The sequence below is a fragment of the Mesoplodon bidens genome, assembly GCF_964165515.1.
Source record: "Mesoplodon bidens genome assembly, chromosome: 16".
NCBI classification, from domain to species: domain Eukaryota; kingdom Metazoa; phylum Chordata; class Mammalia; order Artiodactyla; family Ziphiidae; genus Mesoplodon; species Mesoplodon bidens.
Window position 1 is genome coordinate 15,517,702 of NC_138173.1, and position 24,400 is coordinate 15,542,101.

The window sequence follows — 24,400 nt, forward strand, 5'->3', positions numbered from 1 at the left end:
GGCTCCAGGCAGAAGATATATAATCAGTGAAGTCCCTGAGGCAGAAAGTAATTTGACTTGTTAAAGAGACTGTCAGAAAGCTACGGTGGCCAGAGCAGAGTTCTAAGGGGAGTGTGTTTCAGGAAGAGGCTGGAAACCTTGTAGGTAAAGGTTAAAGATTTTGGACTATAAATGCAAAGCCATTAAAGGGCCTTGAGCAAAGGAGTGATTTGTGCTTGAAAAGATGCCTCTGGCTAGGAAGGAAAGGACCTGGAGGGGCAGGAATAGATGTGTGTCATCCGGTGGAGATGGTGGGCCTGAGGCTTCCGAGATTAAGTGTATGAGCTGGAGGTGAGGTGTGACCACCAGGTTCCTAGGACGGGAGGTGGTGGGACCCTTCCTATGATAGGGATCTGGTGGGTGGTCAGGCTTGTAGGAAAGGTCTGGGGTGGAGGTGGCCGTTGAAGCCAGCTCTGGAAGTGCAGGACACTGTGGGGACGGAGTGTGTGGTGGGAGGAGAATGCAGGTTCCCAGCAAGGACAGATGAAGTATAGGAAGGGGGCCTGTAAAGGGGGCCTATTTCCAGAGGAAATCGGAGAGTCGAGGAAGGATCAGGAGAGGGATCCGTGCTTCAGATGCAGACTCACACCCAGTGGAGGCTGGAATATCCACGGGGGTCAGGCTTGTAAGCTGGGACCAGAAGTAACCTCACCTCTCTCGGCTCCCCAGAATTTGTGGGCTGACCAGCTGTCCACCCCCTGCTCCTATTTAGTTTCAGCAGAACATAATTCTGAAGTGACTATTAGGGCTTTCTTTGTAATTTCTATCAGATATTTACATTTATGTCTCACCTAACCCCCAAAAAGGGGGGGTATAATTAAAGGACAAAACACTTACACGTCACTGTATCCGCTTTCATTATTCATATTTCTGTCTGTGCACAGACTAGCCATTAATAAGTGAATGCAACTGAACATTTAAAAACATCCCTAGGGGGCTTCCCTGGTGGCGCAGTGGTTGAGAGTCCGCCTGCCGATGCAGGGGACATGGGTTCGTGCCCCGGTCTGGGAGGATCCCACATGCCGCGGAGCAGCTGGGCCCGTGAGCCATGGCCGCTGAGCCTGCGCGTCCGGAGCCTGTGCTCCGCAACGGGAGAGGCCACAGCAGTGAGAGGCCCGCGTACCGCAAAAAAAAAAAATAAATAAAATAAATTAAAAAAAATATCCCTAGGGACTTCCCCAGCGGTCCAGTGGTTAAGAATCTGCGTGTTCACTGACGAGGGCGAGTGTTCGATCCCTGGTCGGGGAACTAAGATCCCACACGCTGGGCAGCGTGGCCAAAAAAAACCCCCAAACGAACAAAAATCTCTAGAACTGCACTATAGAAACAGTGAATCAAGTTCTCTGAGTCCTCATCTTCCCAAAACAGCAACGTGCAAATCCCAATTCTTTTCCTAGATGCCTCAAAGTCCAGTCTCATTTGGGCACTACTTTTTCCCCAACGAAACTGTCACCAACCATTGAGTCCCTGCTGGGCAAGACACACAGGTGCTGAGACATCCAGATTAGGTGCTCAGTAATTATTTCATGAAAGAAGGACAGGAGAGAGGCAGGGAAGAGAGGAAGAGAAGGGGGAAGATGATTCTTGCCATAAAAGAGCTCACAGTTTGGTGGTGAAGATCTTTAAATGACTGGAGGATATTTGGGTAAATGATGGCGATATGCTTACTTCCTAAGAACATGGTTGAAGATGAATCTTTAGAGCACTAGATCACATAGGCGTGTGACTCTGAAATGCTTTATATGAGATGAATACCTTTAAATAGAGTATATAAGCAATGGGTTTGTGTTTGAAATGAAAAAAAAAAACACTTCCATTGCCCTGCACACTAGCACAATGCTGTGTGCGCTGCATGGTAGCACACGAGCCGATTTCAGCATTATCTTCTTTTTAGCAGGTTTATCAACCAATCATTAAGTGAGTTAGCTCTACACCCAGGGAATGCTGATGGCAGCATTAGCCATAAAATAAATAAGCTAATATGTACAATAGCTAAATGAATAGACTTCTCCTTGGTTGTTTTATGGCCTGAAAAGAATGCAGCTTTTCATTAAAGGAATCATTTGAAAATGTGGAAACTGATACTGCCGCAGCTCAGCACCCTCTGCCCATTGGTAATGGCCTCTGGATCAGTAGTGGGAGTGCAGACCATGTCCATTTACTTTTGCAAAGATTGGTATTGAATGAAACCTTTAATGGGGGAGTTTACGATCCAGCTCAGCTAAGAGCTCAGGGCTGCCTTAGAATAGTCTTTCCCTCCACCTTGAGGGCTCTTAGAGAATCAATACAGGTAATATGTCAGTTGGTGGTCAGTCGTCCTGTAAATAGAAAGGTAGAACTGAAATGGAAACTGACAGGTAGCCACTTAGAGAGAGGGTCTGAGGTAAACACTCTGAGAGTGAAGATCCTCTTGGGAGTGTGCAGCCCTCCCATTACAGCCAGTGCTGGGATCAGACAGGAAGAGATTAGGAACAAAGGCTAGCTAGCAGGGGAAAAGCCACTCAGAGCTTAGGAAAGGCCTTCCATCATGGTGGTATTTTAGAGCCCCAGAATTCACGTGGTTTGTCCATCTGTAGTAGCTATCATCGGTCTCATTATAAATAAATAAATAAATAAATAAATAAATGTGGTAAAATACACAGAACAAAATTTACCATCTTAACCATTTTTTGTTTGTTTGTTTTTTTGGCTGTGCAACTTGCAGGATCTTAGTTCCCTGACCAGGGAATGAACCCGTGCCCCCTGCAGTGAAATCACGGAATCCTAACCACTGGACTGACAGTGAAGTACCCCATCTTCACCATTTTTAAGTGTACAGTTCAGTGGCATTAAGTACATTCACATTGCTGTGCAGCCATTACCACCACCCAGCTCTAAAACTCATCTTGCAAAACTGAAACTCTGTACCCATGAAACACTAATTCCCCATTCCTCCCTCCCCCGCCCCAGGCTACCATGACTCGACTTTCTATGAATTTCACTACTCTATGTGCTTCGTATAAATGGAATCGTACAATATTTGTCCTTTGTGATTGGCTTGTTTCACTCAGCATCATGTCCTCACAGTTCACCCATGTTGTAGTAGGTTGGAATTTCTTCCTTTTTAAGGTGGAATCTTATTCCATTGCAGGTACAGACCACATTTTGTTTATCCATCCATGGGTTCATGGACACGGGTTGCTTCCACCTTTTGGCTATTATTGTGTGGCCTCATTTTTGACCCTAAATTCACATACTCATCTTCTTTCCTAGACAGCAGTTTAAAAAACCTCCAAAACCCAGAAAACCTTCCTGGGATTCTTAGAAAAACAATACTTAGTTTGGAGCACCCCAAGCCTCCTGTCCTCTCCTCCCCACCCACACTGAGGGTTCATAGGCCATTTCAGGTGATGCTTATTTCTAGGCAAGTTTGAGAAACTTGGGCTTCAGCTTTATAGGGACCGCTTTACTACAGATCAGCCCCTTTTACTTGGGAGTTAAAACATCACAAGCTTGATAAATGCATGGCTGATTGTATTTCTTTCAAAATATGGATTCTCAGTCTTGCAGTTTGTCATCTATTATTAGAAAGTTAAGGGCCAGGCACTATCTCAGAGGTTGAATAAGTCAACAGCTGTAACCACAAACCTACCCTTCTCATTTTCCATCCGAAATCAGTTTTCAAATCCGGAATGATAGACCAACTGATGACTGACCTATGGGTTGTGGGATTAGATTCCTCAGAGAGAATTTCTCATTCTGCATATAAGTATTTCTGTAATTAGGATAATTCACATATAAGGAATTCCCTGGTGGTCCAGTGGTTAGGACTCTGCATTCTCACTGATGAGGGCCTGGGTTCAATCCCTGGTCAGGGAAGTAAGATACTGCAAGCCGCGCGGTGCGGCAGAAAAAAAAAAAGGTAATTCACATATAGATTTCCATTTTTTAGTGTCTCTTGACATTTTGCATTTATTATTTCAGTAATATAGATTAACATCCAGTTCTTCCTTTGTATTTCCTCTCCCTCAAATCCTGCCACTCCTTGAGAAAAAACAATGGCATACACGGCCCCAGGTAACTAGTGGAGGCCTTTGAGATTTGTCAGTTGAACACTGGCAACAGTTCCTGGCTGGCCCTGCTCAAGGCCCTTCTCCCTGAAAACGCCCCTGGGCATCTGTGAGTCTTCAGACTCAGGACCCCCAGGCACCCAGAGCTGTGGATAGCCTAAAGGGGCCTGTATCCATCCCAGCACTAGCCTTTCCAGCCCCTTCAGTCCTCCCCTTTGGCCAATGGAAAAGACTGGATCCTAAGTCATGTCTGATCTTGAAACTACCCAGCCCTCGGCTGCTCTGATTTCAGGCCCTCCAGTTATAGGAATAGACCTGCCCCGGGGGGCTTTGGGGCTGAAGGGATTTAATGTTTAGAGGAAACAGAGATAGCAGCTGCCTTCTAAGGAAGAACCTGGAAGAACGACCTTGGAAGACACCCTGTCCATTTTTAGTGGAAGGCAGTTTCAAAATCAAATTTAAGAGAATTTGGCTCTGGCACCTTTAAATCAGATAACCCTGGAGTGTGAAATTCACCAAGACAATGACTCAGCTTCCCTCCCTGGTTCAGGCCTTCACAGTCCTGTGGCAATCAGAGGTTGAGAAAACATTTCCAAAGGAAAAGAGAAGAAAAATCCTTCTGGCCTTGAAAACAAGCTGTCTTCCCTCTCAGTCGTCTTGCTACACCTAATTGGTTAAGAATGGGGGGAAAAATCACATATTTGGCCCTAAAATCTTACCTAGTACTTTTACTAGCATTTAATAAATAATTGACAGATGTCAAATAAAACACACTATGGGAGCAAATGTAAAAACACTTAGCGTTTTAAAACAGTTTGTAAAATCAATAATCGAGGGCTTCCCTGGTGGTGCAGTGGTTGAGAGTCCGCCTGCCGATGCAGGGGACGCGGGTTCGTGCCCTAGTCCGGGAGGATCCCACATGCCGCGGAGCGGCTGCGCCTGTGAGCCATGGCCGCTGGGCCTGCGCGTCTGGAGCCTGTGCTCCACAACGGGAGAGGCCACAACAGTGAGAGGCCCGCGTACCGCAAAAAAAAAATAAATAAATAAAAATCAAGAATCGAATTCTAATCCCTTTGGTATATTGTGATAGCAAACAGCTTTCAACAAAGTACTATGCTACAAATAAATCCAAAACAAATCACACAAATTTATAGATAGAACTTACATAATGCTAAAACAATTTATCCCACTTTTTAATATACGAGGTCACAAAAACCCTGAGATAATGTAAGATGAAAAAGAATGACAGTGAAAGAATATTTTATCCTGAGATAAACTTCTCCCTAAACATTCTTTACCCTAGTTGTAATTAGGGCTAAATATCAGTTCAAAATATTATAACTCATTTTTGTTAACATTACTTTAAGCTCACAAAGCAATAAAGTTCAAGTTCTTTGCAGCAATAAAAGGAAGCATCATGTACTTTATATTTCCTGGATATACAACTTCTCAAAATAATGGAGAAAACTGTCGTTTTCTATGAGATTCCCATACTTTATGTAGAGATTGTCAATGAGAGAGAAGTTTATTTCTATTTTATAGTATTTTTAACACTTTTTCTTTCAAAATAATTTTGGTTATTCTACTTTGATATATGTCAACCAACAAAAAAGTGCTGTGATATATTTGAGTTAAATGTTTCTACGGAAATAATTCAATATATAAATTTGTTCTCCTGAATTTTGGATAAGGTCCTTATAACAGCTCAGTGCAATTACTGTCCCTAAGGAGTCATAAAGCATTCTGAAAATGCATAAAACTACCATGAATGAAACACTGTATAGGGCTTCCCTGGTGGCACAGTGGTTAAGAATCTGCCTGCCAACGCAGAGGACATGGGTTTGAGCCCTGGTCTGGGAAGATCCCATATGCCGTGGAGAGAAAGCCTCTGTGCACAGCAATGAAGACCCACTGCCGCCAAAAATTAAATTAATTAATTAAAAAAAAAAGAAATACTGTATAAACTTTCATGTCAATAGATGGCGTAGGACAGTGTTTGTGGTTTTATCTCTATATATAGTGAATGGCAATTTCTCAAAACCCCAGTCTGCCTTGTACTCTGTGGGTACAAACCACGCTATGACTTAACTGCCATAACCCTGCAAGCCTACCTACTGCAGGCCCCATAGAGGTCCCAAACATCTGTCTACTTTGATAGCTTTGTTCATTGCAACCACCAACTTCCCGAGTTCCAGAAGGACACCCCAAGGGCCCATGAAGACCTCCATCAATATCACAGATGCCACTTTACTTTGAGCCTCGTTATTTTTCCAGGGTTCAGAGGTCCCTTTGTGTACATTTTTTTCTATAATAAATGAACTGCTATTTATCATCAAATATAGACTCAGGTAGGGAAAAGGAATATAAGCAGAGAGATTACCTCTTGAGAAGGTCTCTAAATTCCATCCATCAGGTTCGTAGCTGTAGAAAGAGTTCCCGTGTTTCCAACAGGAAAATGACAACTGTGCTCTGTGGGTATCCATTATTCCCGGAAAGAGCACAGTTCTGCCTGCCATCTGCATTCTAATGGTTCTTCCTAATGAACCACTCTGTGATTCTGCCAAGTCACCGAGCAGTTTTACCCATTGTTATGTTGCAGGGACTGCGAGGATAAATCACGTAAAGCAATGGTTCTCAAGCCTTAATACAATTGCTGGGTCCCACCCCCAGAATTTCAGATTTAGTAGATATTCGGTAGGGCTAGAGAGTTTGTCTTTCTAACAAATTCCCAGGTGATGCTAATGCTGTTAGTCCACAAACCACTGAAAGAAAGCATATATATCAATAATAAAATTTGAATAATTCTGTCTCCTCTTTGCCTTCATTGACAGGTTAAGAGAAAAGAAATAGACTTGTGAAGTATCATCCAGAAGGCAAGTTGTCTCATTTTACTTAATTCTCACAACACCCTACAGCATAATTATTACATGGTTATACGGATGAGCATGGTAAACCTTAGAAATTAAACAACTTGCCCAACGTTATACAATGAGGACATGGTGCACAAATGCCAGTCTGTCCAACTCCAAAATCTACAGTCCGTTTTCCAACCACGTTCGGCTAACACAATTACATTAGCTGAAAGTTTTAATCCTTTTAATGTGGTGGTTTGTCTTTTACTTTAACTGTGTTATTCCTTTTTTTTAATTCTTATTGTTCTAAGCGGATCTAAATCATCTTTAGAAATCGGTGAGATGCACGTTTTTTTTTTTTTTTCTTTTTTTTCTTTTTGCGGTATGCGGGCCTCTCACTGTTGTGGCCTCTCCCGTTGCGGAGCACAGGCTCCGGATGCGCAGGCCCAGCGGCCATGGCTCACGGGCCCAGCCGCTCCGCGGCATATGGGATCCTCCCAGACCGGGGCACGAACCCGTATCCCCTGCATCGGCAGGCGGACTCTCAACCACTGCGCCACCAGGGAGGCCCGAGATGCACGTTTTAAATAAACACAAGAGAGCTAAAGGTAATTACTAAAGGAAGATGTTATGAATTGACTAGTTTCCCAAACAAAAAGTGATATATGTAACCCAGTCAATATGACCAAAACTTTGTAGAGACAGCTCAGATTAAATAAAAATGTCCAAAGTGTTCCAGCTAGTGTGGGCATGCGTGATCCATATACTAAGGTATTATTTGGCATGCAAGCATTTTGGAATTAGTGCTAGAAAAGAGGAAAAGAAATTTTTTTTACCTTCCTCTATTACCGTTCTGGTTCAAAGAACAAAGTAGTTAATTTGCAATTATTCAACTAGTGAAAAAAATGGCATCACACCAGTTCCTGAGGTCTTGCTTTACTATTTGGTTTTAAAGTAACGTTCAAATCCATACATAGTAAGAAATATATTTTGAACTAGCAGGCAAATAAAGGCTGCCTAACTACAGGCTGAGCCCTGATCTTTTCAAAAGACCATTGTTCTGACTTAATTAACACGAACTAAAACAGTCCTGAAACAACAGGGCACACTCCCATTAGGATAAATTACTCAGGCCTAGTCACCGCAGTCAGGCATTCCCCAGAGAAAACTCTTGTCACTGCTTTTTCCACCTGCACTGCATCTCTTTCTCAAAGGACTCAGCCACAGCTAGGAGCCTCCCTCTGAAGGGGCATCTGTTCCATATTGAAATCTCTCCATTTGGAGACACATGGACCACGAATAAAGGGTGAAGAAAAATCCTAGGCAGACAATAGAACCACGGCTAGGGATGTGACCTAGTAGCTACATAGCTGTTTGCCTACGATGCAGTTTTATTCTGGTCCCCGGTTTTCCATGTGAATATTTAAAAGTTTGTTGTTGCTTGCCCCAAAGTAGGGAAGAATGGCATAGTCAATAGAATAATGCTCTTTCCTTAGCAGGATTCATAAGTTGAGTATAACTGGTTCATTAGAGCCTGGGCTTTGGGGCTTCCCTGGTGGCGCAGTGGTTGAGTCCGCCTGCCGATGCAGGGGACACGGGTTCGTGCCCCGGTCCGTGAAGATCCCACATGCCGCGGAGCGGCTGGGCCCGTGAGCCATGGCCGCTGGACCTGCGCTTCCGGAGCCTGTGCTCCGCAATGGGAGAGGCCACAACAGTGAGAGGCCCATGTACCACCAAAAAAAAAAAAAAAAAAAAAAGAGGTGGGGCTTTGGAGTCAGGACGACCTGGCCTTGACCCTTAGAGGCAAAGGCTGGACCACTTCTTTCTTTCCTTCAGTAAAGTGGTAACTCAGTGGCACTCTCTCAGAGGGTTCATGCTCTACATAGATGTTGGCTATTTTGACCCACATGAGATGAGTCTGCCGTCTCCCTGCACATTAGAAAGCCTTGTGACAATGTATGTGGCACATTTTTCTTTTCACTCTATGTATTAGTATGGACCAGCTAATTAGAAGACCTACAGAAAAATTCCACTTGTCTCTTCATCAGGTTTAAAACTAGAGCACTATAAATACATTTATTTATTTCGTAGCCTATTGCAATTTTTAGCCTTTCTTCATTTGGTAATAATTTTTCTTCCCCAATTGTTAGAGGTCACAGATGGTAGGGTGAATAAGTAACTTCTGTGTCCTCCAAGAAATTCGGTTTGGTGCTAAACAAACTGTTAACATCAGGCGTTTTTCATGTGATGGGGGAGGGGTAGAAACTAAGGGTTTTAAAATGAATCCAAATAAAATGAGAGCTTAATTCATGTCTGAACACTTAGTTATAATACTAATGAAGCTCTGGCTTGAATGGATTTTTAAAGAATTTATTCTGTTAAGAAACATAACAGGGGATGGGCACAGACATATTACAATTGCGGGCCTGAGGGAAACAGTAGAGAAAAAGCCTCCTTTTTTTAAATCGCGAAATCAAAGACTTTGTTCCTAGTCCCTGAAATGAAATATAGTCCCTTTCAGGGTTGATGTTGAGTTTCCAGACCTTTAAGCACTATTAACAGCCAGCTTTCATTATTTCTAGGTGAATTCAACAAAACTCCATTCTTGTTAGAAATTATGAAAGACATTTCTGTGAAAGCTGTTAAAACCACAGTCAATAAATCTGGTAAAGTCTGCTACTTGGTCAGTTCCATTATTCTGTTCCTCGTCTCAATCTAACTGGCTTTTGTTTGTAAGATACACCTATAAACAAGAAATATCAAGACAGAAATACAGAGGCACTGTCCTCAGACTCTCTGAGGGCTAGCAGTCTTCATGAAACTTCATGTGGGAGTGGAGGGCTTCTTGACCTGGGAAGGTCTTTCCACAGATGTTACAGGAACAGCCTTCATCCTCCTTGTGCGAGCGTCGGACATGGCTGTCGTGGGCAGCGTGGGATGCGAAAGATTTACCACAGTACTTGCATTTGAAGGGCTTCTCCCCGGAGTGCTGTCTGATATGTGTGCGCAGTATACTAGAGGCAGTGAACCTCTGCAGAGGACAGAAAGCAGGAGAAAAAGTAAACTTCCATCAGCTGGACAACCAGTGAAAGAAAGGGGTTAATTTCACTGTTACCGATCCTTATGTCACCCCTTAGCTCTCCATTCAGCGAACCTTGGGCTTTAATGCTATAGGGCATGCTTGGTCAACAGGTGCAGCCTTAATAAAAAAGGACACGATGGGGCTTCCCTGGTGGCGCAGTGGTTGAGAGTCCGCCTGCCGATGCAGGGGACACGGGTTCGTGCCCCGGTCCGGGAGGATCCCACATGCCGCAGAGCGGCTGGGCCCGTGAGCCATGGCCGCTGAGCCTGCGCTCCGCAACGGGAGAGGCCACAACAGTGAGAGGCCCGTGTACCGCAAAAAAAAAAAAAAAAAAAAAAAAAATGTGTGTACAGGTTTTCGTATAAACATATAAACCTTCACTTCTCCGGGATAAGTGCCCAGGAGAGCAACTGCTGGGTTGTGTGGTGGTTACAAGTTTAGTTCTTAAAGAAACTGCCAAATAGCTTTCCAGAAACGGCCAAATAGTACCATTTCAGATTCCCAAGTACTTTGCTGGTTTTACCTGTCTTTTCTTTCCCTTATTTAAAACCTTTCCCTTAATTCATTTCAATACTCTGCTCTGACCTTTGTCACTTTCAAGTATTTATTAGCGATGTAATGACTCCATTTATTGGGAGTCCATTGACAGAGATACAAAACACCGGGTTCAACCAGTGACCTTGGATTTGGGGGGCTGGGCACGCATGGGGTTGGCCCACTGCTCAGTAAGGAGCACAAGGTGTAGGTGTCTAGGACACCCAGACAAGGACAGTCTCCATCAGCTTAGGTGACGGTAAGTCAGAACGCCAAACAGCTCAGTTATGCCCCAAGTGCACCGAGTTCCCTCTTTGGGCACCTCTCATTCCCAGGTTAGCCAGAAGACCAAGGTGAGGATCAGAATTAGAATGCCAGAAAGAGGAGGGGCGGTGGGATATTTTGAGCCTGCTCTGGAAATCCTGCGGGAGAGTATTCATCCCTCAGGATGGATTCCTCATCCATACAAATCCAGGGCCACCTTCCTTAGGTCTGTGCTGGCTCCATACGGTCTAGTTATGTCTTAGCCCCATTTTGCTACACTGTACACACTGGACAGTCCAAATGTATCTCATCAAAATAGAACATGAGGTGCTTTAGTATAATATTTTTAAGGAATGGTCAGACTTTTGTTTCTAGCCCAGCCACCCCTAACCACGTCTTTATCTCTTCATTTTTATAACTTATTACTCTGTATAATGAAGATTAGATGCCACTTCAGCGAAATTGCTCTAAAAATTTAGATCAGCAGCATGTAAGAGTCTGTACTTTGAAAGACTGCATCATCATGTCGGCTATCATCAGGCTCCTGTAAATTTAGGGTCTATTTCATGACAAATGCCCTAGATGCCAATTTGGCAGTAGTAGGTTGCATCTGATCATTGTAAGTGAACAGGAGTACAATCTGGGGGTGGAAATTGGGGATGGGCTGACAATGAACTAATTTACCAGGAACTCTTATAAGCTAGGGTTTATGCCACAAGTTCTTATCCATGGACACCCAATCAGGGCTCAAGGCAGATCCCTTAAAAGAAGGTTCCATTTACCTTTGTACAATATACACAGTGGTAGGGTCTGTCTCCAGAGTGGACTCTCATGTGCTTGTTTAGGCTGGAAGATTGAGAGAAACATTTCCCACACGTAGAACACTAAAACGAAAAAGAAAAATACGGTTGAAACCACGTCTTCCCCTTAACAAGTTTATTTCACCATTATGTTTATCTGGGGGGAAGAACTATTGTATTTACTCTGTGCACATCTGTAGGCAGAGGATCAAGCAGACCCAGGCTGAGGGTCTAGCTGAGACAGGAGAAAGGCATCCCGGGACTACAGGGAAGAATCTGGCAGCATGGGTTCTGGTCCAGAGGCTGCTAATGCTGTGACTAAGGCAGTTCATCTGAAGTCTTTGGGTTAAGTTAGCTGCTTCAGATGTGAAATGGCAGTGTATATAGAGGCCTGAATGTGTCCTGCTCTGTCAACAAGCAGCTGTGTGACCAGAACAAATCAGTTAAACTCGGAATCTTTGTTTCCCCAATTTTCCTCATGGGTAAAAAATACCTGTCTTGCCTTCCTCACAAGGCTGTGAGTAAATCGCAAGCCCCCAGCAATTAATTCAACAAGTGTTTATGGAGAACCTCTCAACACTCTGCTAGAGACAAGGAGGACAATCTAGTGGGGGTAGGGACGAATATGTAGACCAAAGCGGCAATACAGGTGACAGATAACTCAACACATGTACCTACAAAAAGAGGCTAATATTTTGGGGGGCCAGTGAGAGCATGTGGTACAGCCACTTGCTGTGAACAGTTCCTGTCATTTCTCTGTGTTCTTGACCCTGATGACTTCTGTGCAATCTTCTCAGGAATTCTGAACCAAATAAAGGAAACTATTGTGTGTTTCTGGACCCTGTTCCCCAGGTGTGCCTATGGGCACAAATGAGAGCCTGGCTATTTTTAGATGGTGGGATTCTGGGGTGGATTTTTTTTTTTTTTTTTTGCGGTACACGGGCCTCTCACTGTTTTGGCCTCTCCCGTTGCGGAGCACAGGCTCCGGACGCGCAGGCTCAGCGGCCATGGCTCACGGGCCCAGCCGCTCCACGGCATGTGGGATCTTCCCGGACCGGGGCACGAACCTGTGTCCCCCGCATCGGCAGGCAGACCCCCAACCACTGCGCCACCAGGGAAGCCCTCTGGGGTGGATTTTAAAAGTCTTCTTTAATTTTTCTTTACTACTTGACGTTTTAATAATGAGCATGTATTGTCGTTACTGAAGCAAAAACAGATGTTGAAGTTCACATTGCAAAAAGAACAGATCAATTATAAAAGGGGAGCAATTAGAACATAAAACTGTTCTTGGAAATTAAACAACAAAAAAGTATAGAATAGAAATGCTATATGTAATAGACTCAGCTGACTGCTAAAGACTGAATACATGACATAAAAATTAAGGTTGGGGAACTCTCAGAGAATGCAGATGAAGAAAAATTAAAAGTCAAGTACAGGGAGGTAGATTCAACCTAACATTTGGCTAAAAGGAATCCCAGGAGAGAACAAAAATCGAAGACAGATAATAGCCAAGGAAAGGACAAGAGAATTCCTTTGAGCTTATGACTTGTGCCTTCAGGTGGAAAGAATACTTTGTCTTCTACTGACTACAAAGCAGGAAGAAAGGAAAAAAAAAAAAAAAAGGAAAGAAAGAAAAAACCATATAATGTAACACATTCTGTTAAAATTTCAGAACTCAAAAGTTAAAGAACAATTTTCACAAAGCAGGAAACTGGTTATTTACAAAGAAACAAGAACCAGATTGGCATCAAATGGTAGAAGAAATGATTCTTTAAAAGTTCTACAGGAAAATTATTCCTATCTAAAATTCCATATCCAGCCAAACTATCAAAGACGTATGTGAGTAAAATATCCTCAAAGAAGGACTCAGAAAACGTTTCACTGTGCACTGCTAAAAACGATTACTTGAAGATGTGCCCCAGTAATATAAAAAGAGAAATCAAGAAAGAGAGAGAGTGGCATAGAAGAATCAGTGGAGCTAAGGAAAGTAATTAAAGATATCCAAATATGACCGTTTACAGGCCTAAGGAGCAACTGGTTCAAATCAGAACAAATTCAAATCAGAATCGGATTTAAAAAAGAAATGAGTATAATTTCAAGAATGTAAGTATTATACAAGTTATATAATTAAGAAGCTAAACTTATCACTTGCAATTAAAAATCCTAGCAAAAACAAAAGCTTGCAACGAAGTCAAAGACAAAATACAAAGAAAGTTAAAGTCTGGCAGCAATTTGAACAAGTCATGGAGAAAAGAAACGCCTTCTGAAAAAAAACAAAGTCCTCTCGCCATTGGTCAGGTGTTTCAAAAAGTTGGAGAGAACTGACATTCCGAATCTATGTATGAGCTCTTTGTAGTCATCATGATGGACTACAAGGCTTTCCTCCAATATTTTTGTGTTATTCATTAATTTTGCCTGACAAATCAGCTGAAAAGGAGGTTGTTTAGGCTTTAAATGCTGGAAGGAGGGTAATACAAGGTCCTTCACTGTTGGTTATACACCCAACATCTTCTGATATTTTAAATCAGTAATTTTTTTTCTCTTTCAGCAGCTGATCTTGTTAAAAAATCATTTATCTGAAGTTCTGCCTGTCTGTTTCACTTGAGCTTTTTTTTTTTTCTGTTCAAATTAAATCAAACGCTTTCTTTGGGGCTCCTGCAGAAATTAAATATACTTTATCATCTTGAAAGTTAAGTACTCAAATTAAAGTATATGAAATAAAGAAAACTAAAAGAGAATAAAAAATGTTTAGCAGTAAAGAAAAGAAAAGAAGAAAACCTCAGTCTTCTGAACATAACAAAGGAAGGGGAAGTGCCCCGGGGAAATTCAGGTTGAGATGTCGGACTCAGGCTCAGGACAGAATTCTGGCTTGAGATTTGAAACCATTTAAATGGTACTTATAGTCATGATAAAGGATTACACCATTCCAGGAGGGTTTGCAAAGAGAAATACTGTCCTAAAGAACTCTCAGGAACACTCAGTATAAGAGGATGCACCCCCTTCTCTAGCCTTTAAAAATCACTATCCTGGATTTCCCTGGCGGTCCAGTGGTTAAGACTCCAAGCTTCCACTGCAGGGGGCACGGGCTCTGTTCCTGGTCAGGGAACTAAGATCCCGCATGCCTCGTGGACAAAATAGATTAATAAATAGTTTAAAAAATAAAATAAAACTACTATCCCTCCACTCTACCATCAAGACCTCTCCTCTCTGGAAGCCCAAGACATTCACTTTACTATTACCAGCTTACACCTCCTCTTCTCATTCCTGTCATCTCTGGGCCTCCTGGTCTACGGTCCCCCGATTTCAAAGCCAGCAGTACTTCCTACGGCTCCTCTCCTCGAACCCCAATCCAAGACCCACCATTGTCCTCAGTGTTTAGGCAAATGACCCACGTAACGTTCTAGTGTATATTTCTTGACCTGACTCAGATAACCTTTTCCTGCATTCTACTTTGGTCAAAAAACCAAACCAAACCAAACCAAACCAAACCAAACCAACAAAAACTAATCCTGTAGCTTCTGCTTTTTAAACAACATCTTTTGATCTGGCTGCAGCAATCCCAGCAAATATCTTAAATGCTCCATCTCGTCAACTGTAAGATCCACCACTACTTTATCATTTATTTTTGGCTGTGTTGAGTCTTTGTTGCTGCACGTGGGCTTTCTCTAGTTGCATACTGCGGAGCAACTAAGCCCGTACGCCACAACTACTGAGCCTGCGCTCTAGAGCCCGCGAGCCACGACTGCTGAGCCCGAGTGCCTAGAGACCGTGCTCCGCAACAAGAGAAGCCACTGCAGTGAGAAGACCGCGCGCCGCAACGAAGAGTAGCCCCTGCTCACCACGGCTCCAAAAAAGCCCACGTGCAGCAACAAAGACCCAACACAACCAAAAATTAAAAAAAAAAAAAAATCTTACAAAAATAATACATGATAATTGTAAAAATACTCAGATTTTATAGGAGTATATAGTCCAGTGATTGTGATTTTTCCAGAAGCTTCACTGTGACCGGGAGGGGAGAGACAAGAGCAGTTTTATGATGACCACTCTGTTTTCAAATGGAGAAAACTGGGGGCTTGGAGGAGTCCTGACAGGGCAGGAGTCCAACCCGAATCTATCTGTACCTGAGCTTCAGTCTCTTTCTCCTAATTAAGACCAGTGGTAGCCAGCACTTTCTTGCACCAAGCCTGGCAGAGCCACCAGGTCTCCAGAATGGTGGAAAATGACTCCCTAATGCCACCATTGCTTTTCTGCCTTACAAAATCCTTGGCATGGCACAGAGGCCATCCATCCTTTGGACTGTGTCCATGTTTCATCCTCGCCTGTAACTATCAACATGCCTGCACGTTGAACCTAGAGATTATCATACTAAGTGAAGTAAGTCAGAAAGAGAAAGACCAATACCATATGATATCACTTATATATGGAATCTAAAATACGACACAAATGAACCTATCTACGAAATAGAAACAGACTCACAGACACAGAGAACAGACTTGTGGTCGCCAAGGGGGAGGGGGTGGGGGAGGAAAGGACTGGGAGTTTGGGATGAGCAGATGCAAACTAGTATATATAGGACGGATAAATGACAAGGTCCTACTCTACAGCACGGGGAACTATATTCAATATCCTGTTGACAAACCACAATGGGAAAGAATATGAAAAAGACTGTATGTAACCGGGTCACTTTGCTGTAGAGCAGAAATTAACACAACATTGCACACATCGTGGAAGAAGGTGTAGTTACCTAAAACCACAGGCCAGGGCCTTTCCCACCTGGAATGTCTCGAACGCCCCCCGCCCCAGCCAATCCACCCCACCTAAGATATAAGCCAGACGCTCCACTGTCCTAGCTTCTTCTCACGGCCAGCTGTCTACGAGGCCTTGCGTAACCCACGTGTCCAGGTAGGACACCCTTCCTCTGTCCCCGTCTACCGTGTACCTCCAGCCTCACACTCGTTGGCTCACGTGTGCTCTTCCACAGCACTGTCGTCTCCTTCAGACACCCTGTCCCGTCCTCCCACCTGGCGCTGTGTCCCAGCAACACGCACGCAGCGCAGGAGGCCCTCGGTGGTCACCCAGGGCTCTGGGGAAGCAGCATGAACGCAGAGTGCTGGAGCAAAGGGCAGCCGCCCTGACTCTTACCTTGTGAGGCCGATGCTTCTCATGAACGTGAAGGATATGGATCCGGAGCCGGTCTCTCTTCTCGAAGGACCGTTTGCATAAAGAACAGGGGAATTTCCTGTCACCCTTGTCCACGCAGGGGGTGTACTTGAGATGCTTGTCTCTGTAATATTTGTAGGTGAATACTTTTCCACATCTTTCACACCTGTACCCTTCTGCGGAGTCTGTCAAACACAGGGGGATAAATCGCTCGGTCAGCTACCCTCCCTCATTCTTATTTTCTTCAAGGTGATTTTTGACAACTTTTTATTACCAAAAATTTGAAACATGTACCAAAGTCAAAATAATGGAATAAACCTTCAAGTGCCCAAACACCAAGCTTTGACAATGACCAGCTCACTTATGTGACTTCCCTCCATAAGGGATTATTATTTTTTTTCCATAATGGATTCTTTTTAACACTAGTTTCTCACTTGGTTCATAAACATCTCAGACCATAATCTTTAATAGATAACGACTTTTTAAAAAGCATAACCATAATGCCATTGTCATACCTAAACAGTCAAGCCTTATTCCTTACTAGAAACATATATTTATGTACATACACACATGCATACATGTTTCATTATTTTATAGTCAGTTGATTCAATGTAGGATTCAAAGCCTATTGTGCTGTCCACAGAGGCTATGTCTCTTCACTCTCTTAATCTATAGGTTCTCCTTACCTTTTGTTCCCGAAATATATTTGTTGAAGAAGCCCTTCCTCTGGCCCTGTTTCTGAGCAGGCCAGTCCTACAGTTCCGGACTGGCATTCTTTACAAGGTTCACATACCAAATACCTACCGTATTTGTCCCTTTCAGATCAGCCTGAGAGCTACAAGTTCCAAGGCGTTCACCCAGGACCTTGATGGACACCCACAGCTTCTCCCCAAGCTTCCCGAGTTCTGTTCCATTTGACCCCATTTACGAAGCCTTAGGTGCCCTTTTAGCTTATAGCCTACTTCTCTGAACTTTTAAGGAAGATTCTAGAACTAATACATAGGGTTATTGTGATGATTCATTTAACCTTAACACTCACTGACTTCTTATCAATAAGTGATACTATCACTGAGTGACAAACAGACTGAGAAAGGTAAATCCATTTTTATAAGAGAGGTGGGGGTGAGGTTAGAGAGGGTTCAGCCGACTCTAGCAAAAGAGGTGCCAGGCTCAGGGGTGTCTATGTATTGGGGGAAGGGGAGAGGACTAGGGCCACCTACAAAAGCATCCCTGCCGAGGACGCTCTGGATTCCAGAGCATAAAGTGGTTTTGACTGTGAATGCATCCCTGAAACCTCATTGTCTGGCCCCAGGGAGGCGGAGAGCAGCCAGGAGTGAGTATATGCAAGAGTGTGAAGGTGGAAATCTTCTTAGTTAGCATCGGGACAGCAGGGAAGCTATCCATCGGGGGTTCTGTTCGTTGATAACTGCGTCCCAGGCATGTTTAACAGGTGGCTAAGGAAAGAAATCAGTTTATTAAGTAAATAACCAGGAAGGCAACCACCAACGTCAGGATGATCCATTGCCCAGTCTTGTCTATCGCTTTCATTGAGGTGCTAATATTCTCAGAATCTCCCTACTGGGATGGTTTTTGCTCGGAGCTAGAATTTTCATTGGTTAGAAATACCTGGCCTTCCTGCTTCCTGGGGTAGGAAGAGGAGGTCTACAAGACAGGGTCAGCGATCTTTACAAATCAAAGCACGAGGGCACACCAGAATTCAGAATAAGGGTTCAGTAATGAATCTGCATAAGAACCACCACTTAGGCAGAAATGACAGAGCTCTCTCACCCTCACTAATCAGGCTGCAGCTGCCCACGTTTTCGGCTCAGCTCCTTGGAAATTTCTCTTAACCTAATTTTGTCCCGTTTCCTTTCCCTCTTCCTCCTTCCCATCTCAGTCTTTTCAGCCGAGGGGTTTCTCAATACCCAAAACTATGCCTCTGACCCACTACAGACACACCGTTCGGACAGAGCTTGGTAACGATTAAGAGCTGTCTACACATGCCACACCCTCAGCCCCCGAAACACACACTTGGCAGGTTTGCAAACTCAAATAACCCGCCCACATAGGGCCCAGGCCCTTCCCCCCCAACTCAAGACCTTCAAGGGGAAGGTTCCCACCAAGCCTCCCCAAAAGCCTTTGCAAAAAAAGACCTTTCTTTTGAGAGGACGGAGGAATTTTGATTTTTCTTTCCTTTTCAGCCTATCCCCAAACATTCCTATTAACAGAAAACAAATGAATTTATCCATTAGTCTTCCCAACCAACTGAGCTGTTTACAAGTTCTCTGCCACAAGTTATCCTAAATATTTACACATCATCCTAACAGTGCCAATAAGCCTCGGATATAATTTGGTTCAGGAGTGGAGCACAGCTAACTGCAGGCCCTGTTGCTTATATGATTAGGATCTCTGATGCCTGTACATTATTCCACGTTAATATATCATCATTTACTTAATTAGTCTAGTATTGGGCATTTAGGTTGTTCGTGACTTTTCACAAACAGGGGTGACGCTGTATTAAAAATCTTTATGGACAAAGCTTTTCCTTTTGGACTATTTCCTGAAGATAAATTTCCAGAAGAGTATTACTGATACATTACTGATATAGCCAAGGTTATGAACATTTTAACAGCTCTGATGCATAGTGCTGAATAATTTTTCAAAAGGATAGTGATTCTATTTTGCGTTATCAAGCATGTATCGTTCTCAAATCCACTTTTCACTTTTATTTCAAAAAAGCACTTGGTACATTTTTGGAAGTGACCAAAAAAGTCTTGGCTTGGCGCCAAGCATGGGGCATCTGTGAGGTCCAGACTCAAGAGAATCCTGCACCCCACGCCATGCATTTATTGCGGTAGTGAGAAGACAGTTCACCGAAACGGTTCACCAGCCCCTCAGTATTTGGCTTCTAGAAAGAGACTGCTCATTAGTCACCTCCGAATCCCTGGCGAACACGTCCTTGCCCTTGGCTTCACTATCCCCCAAGCCTGAACTGCCTCGCCTCTCCCTGCCTACCTCATCCATCTCACCACATCCCTAAGCAGCTCTCCCCAGTTTAGCCCAGCCTTCCTCCTTCCTTCAAGGCACATGGGGATCCAGAGCAGGCGCTATTCAAGTGTTTAGGATTGTCTCCTGCCCTGAAGGGTCTCAGTCTAGCAGAGAGACACGCATGCAGACCATCACTGCAGTATGATGAATGCAATTCACATTCTCTTTTACCTGCTACTTACGACATTTGTTCTAACATAATAAGACGGTCTTCTATCTGATTACCTATATTACAGTAATTTGCACTTGTCCGGTCCCACTCATGAGATCAGTGGTTCCCAGGCCTTTGCAGATATAAAAATCAACCGCTCAAAGAGCTTTTTTAAAATGCAAATTCCAGAGGCTCGTTCCCAGAGAGTGGGTTGGTAGTCCTCTAAAGTGTGACAGAAATGCAGAATCTCAGGTCCCAGCCCTGAATGAGAATCTGCATCTTTCCAAGGTCCCCAGGTATTCACACCCGCATTAAAACTGGAGAGCGAGAGTCTAGCTCCATGCTTCCCAAAGTTGACTAAGACCCACAGTAAGAAACAGATTTTATACTTGAGACCCAGTTCGCACACATCCATTTGAAACAAAAACCTCACCAAACAAGGCTTAACTTAAATGAGATTCACATCAATATTTTCTATTCTATTTTATTCTCATTCTCTCTGTTTTTCCTTCTTCTTTAATACTGGTCTCTACCACCAAATCCCCCACCCCGCTAAGATATTGCAACCCACTACTTGAAAACCAGTGCTCTAAAGCTTAGACTTCCAGAGCTGTGTGAACCTCAGCAGAGATGAATCAGAAGCTGGCTCACCTAAGGCAGAGGTTGCATCCATTTATTTCACTTTTATTTTATTCTCTGGGAGCGGTAGAAGAAAAGGTATACTGGTGAATAGGAGTAGCTCCAGCAGCTTTGGAAAGATGAGGGCATCTTCCTCCAGCTGGGTAATGCCCAGCTGGTTAGAGACGCCCTCAGTTTTGTGCTCTGAGTGTTGTGTTGGGAGGGAGAAGTTCCACAAGCAGGTGGAAAAGCTGCAGGAAGGTGTTGAGTCGGAGAAAGAGCCCAGTCCTTCCACTAAGACGGCCTCACTGGGTGAGGGGAAAGGGTGCACTCACCTTCCAAGGGCTCAGGCGTCTGCTTCCCGTGCTTTATGACCTGCAGGCTCACGGGAATGTCCAAAAACTTCTCATAGCAATCTCCATACCACACAAGGAGTTCTTGGTCCTGGCAGATCTCCTTGCAGGTTTCATAAAAGATCTGCCCTTGACATTGGACTGCAACCAGGTTCTGCTCCATGGGGAAGCGAGCACAGTTGACATAGGACATCCAGTTCCCTGCACCTCCTTTTCCATCAATAAAGTGGCTCAGACGACCATCTTCAAAGATCTAAATGAAATCAAACAAAGTTTGGAAATGCACATTTTTTTGGTCTGATCTAGAAAATAAATTTACTTATTAAAAATTTATAATTCAAAACTCACACTTGACCTACTGAATATATTTATGATCAATATGATTGAGCCTAAATGGATTTATTAGCTTAAAGATACCTCTATAGGTAGTGTGACATTTTAAAGAGATTCTTACTTTTATCACTTCCTCGATTTCCAGATTTCTAGAGTGAGCATATATTAGTTTCATGAACAGAGGCAAGGGAAACAGGAGGTTACATTTAATTCCACCACTTCAAGACAACCAATTAGTTTAGTATTTTATCTCAATTTAGTTTTCATGTGTATTGATGGAGCCATAATTTAATTCCTTCTCTGCTGTGGGCAATTCTACAGTCTTCAATGTTTTGTTATTACAAACAGCCCTGTGAAGTCTGGATTTCGGATTATTTTCCTCAACTATATTCCTTGATGTAGAAATCCACAGCGAGGGGCGATAATCTGATACATTCTGACGAACTGCAGTCCTACCATCCTGCCTCAAACAGAGTTAAGAGTATCAGTTTTCTAAAAATCCTCTTTAGATGAATGACATCGAAAATTTTCAATCTAGTCTTAGTCCTTTTTGGCATATTCTTAGCATCACTCTGTAATATTTAAAGTGTTTGGTTTTGTCTATAAATATAACCCAATGTATTAACTCTTTAAATGTATATTCCATGGCTAATCTTCAGAGGAAAATGCCTTAAGCCACCAAAAATTACACAGAATCCATGCAGAGGTGTTATCCTCAGGGACTGAACAGCTTGCCTTTCTTTATGTTGCAAAACAGGCAGCACAAGTCAGCAGATTACTGCCCGGAGGGGGCCCCCTCTCCCAGGCCAGGGGTCTCCCAGAGGGGCAGAGACCAAGGTTTCCTCCACCCACCTCCCTCCACCAACCCGCCAGAAACAAATTTACCTCCCACATCAGGGAATTGTCCCCGTATGTCCTGACTTCGCTGGTGTTGACCACTTTACCCTGAAAGGGCCCAAATCTGACTCCTTTGGCGACAGGGCTGCTGCAGAACACACCAAAATGTGCCACTCCACCGAATTTCGTCTGCCCAAGGCAGAGACCTAGGAGAGACCCAGGGCGGGAAAGAAAGCCAGTGAGGAAACTGACTGCATTTGTGCTGGAAAAGAAATCCAAGCCAAGAAGCCCTGCCTACCTTCTGGTAACTGAAGGGAGTTGTTATCCGGAGTCCGAGGAAGAGAACCAGACCCTAGAAAAAGACAGGGTTAAATTTTTATTTTTTCGATAAAATGTATTATGAAATGCTTTCACACGGCGCTATCCTCCCCACCCCCTAGAGCTCACCATTATCCTGAATTGGATGTTTACTTGTCCTTTCTAGGTTTCCTGCTCCTTTTACATAGGCCATTTCTCACGTGAGACTCAAAACGACTCTAGTGGGTTATGTTGTAATTAACCCCGTTTGCAAATTTAAGGAACTTGAGGATCAGAGATAATGCTGATTTTGAGACTCCCAGGTACCTTGCACATCCCGGTAGAATCTGAGCCGGCCTGATCAGCCCGCCCCGCATGAACCGTTTCTCTTCTCACTAAAACAATCTTGGGTGTCATGCGGTTAAGCACATAGGGTCTCGGAGGTGAGCCTGCCATCCTCAGCTCCGTCTTCTAATGGAAGCACCTACGCTCCGCTGCAGGACTCGCACAGCCTCGGACCCACCTGAAAGCGCCCCTGCCCCCTCCCGTCCTCACCTCTCTTCCCGCCTCCCACCCGCACCCCCAAGTCCCGGATCACGGGGACTGCCTTTACCAGAGCTGTCTGTGGGGACCAGGAGGCCCGAAATCGCGTGGCGCAGGCGGGCTGAGTTCTGAGGGCTGGGGATGACCCCGTAGAGAACTAAGTGCAGGTCTTCCTGGGTGAACTGGTAACGGTGAGATGCCTTCCCCTCTTGGTTCGCGAGTTTGGGGCCATCCTCAGAGCGCTCTCTCGGGGAGCACGGTAACTGCTGGGAGGGCTTCGGACTCTCAGGGCGCAGCGAAGCATCCACAGGGGGCGGCGGCACGAAAATTTCAGGTCCCCAGCACTGGCCACCGTCGCTACGGCCGCCAGCGGGGCCCGCGTCTTCACTGGAGACGCCTGTAAACTCGTGACTGCAGTTCGGGAAGTGTCGTACCTCCCTGGGGCGGCAGGGAATTGGGTACCACGGCGGCACCTTGCTGTACCAGGGCAGCTCGTAGGGCGGCTCCCTCTGCAGCGCCAGGCCGGGGCTAGGCAAGGGAGGCGCCATTCGGAAGGCGAAGGGGGGCAGAGCCGGGGACGCGGACAGGGCCTCCAGCTGCCGGAAAGTTTGGAAACCCTCCTCCGCGGCGGTTAGGGTGTTCCCGTAGTGGCCGTAGGGCTGGAAAGGCGGGTAGTAGGCGTCCACGCGTTGGGGGCTGCTCTGGAGCCTGTCGGGCGGGTAGCACCCCTTGTCCTGGGGTCCGGCCTCACTTGGCGGCCGCAGAGCCATCCCGGGCCACGGGGCGTGGCGGGTCTGCGGAAGAACAAGCGCGGACGAGTGAGGGGCGCGGGGCGCTGCGGCCCGGCTCCTGCCTGCCCAGCCTCCACCGCCCGAGGCAGCCCCGGAGAGAATCGGATAAACTTCCCACTTCGATCCCTCAAGACCTACCCGCAAACGAAACAAAAACGGCAACAAACAACCCCGCTCCCGCCTCCCCCCCACACCCCAGAAAAGACAAACAAACTAAAACGAAAATCTGTCGGGATTCTGCCCGACTCCAAATTCCAGGTACGTGCCGCCTTTGCTTTCCCTCTCCAAACACGCCTTGACCTAGCAGGGCTCGTTTCCAACACCCACTCTCTACATCCGTCCCCAACCCCGCTCCTGCCAAATCCGTTTCAAGCTCCCTCTTCCGTCCTCTCCTCGGTCCCCGACATCCTCTTTTCCAGGGAGGGTCGGAGCCGCAGGGCCTTCCCACTCCCGGAGCCAGGAGCCGAGCGCAAGACCGAGCTTGGGGGCAGGCAGCAAGCAGCTTCAGGCGCTCCTGGGTCCCTAGCAGGGAGGGCAGAGCCCAGGGCCCGGGTTGGATCGCGTAGGAGACGCGCTCCCCCAGCCCGGGGGCAGGTCCGGGGAGGCTGCCCCGCTGCGAGGCCCGGGTCTGACCCCGAGGACCCGGGCG

General features: G+C 45.0%; 1 protein-coding gene across 1 annotated transcript; it reads right to left on the bottom strand.

The window, feature by feature from the left end:
* Positions 1–9,743: 9,743 nt before the first annotated feature.
* PRDM14 (PR/SET domain 14) lies at positions 9,744–23,730 on the bottom strand (the record flags this gene model as incomplete). The annotated part of the gene is made up of 7 exons (XM_081258409.1): positions 9,744–9,971; positions 11,603–11,704; positions 16,763–16,965; positions 20,933–21,203; positions 22,169–22,326; positions 22,419–22,472; positions 23,031–23,730. 7 exons carry the CDS (start codon positions 23,728–23,730, stop codon positions 9,744–9,746), a joined length of 1,716 nt encoding a protein of 571 aa, XP_081114535.1.
* Between the last annotated feature and the right edge of the window lie 670 nt (positions 23,731–24,400).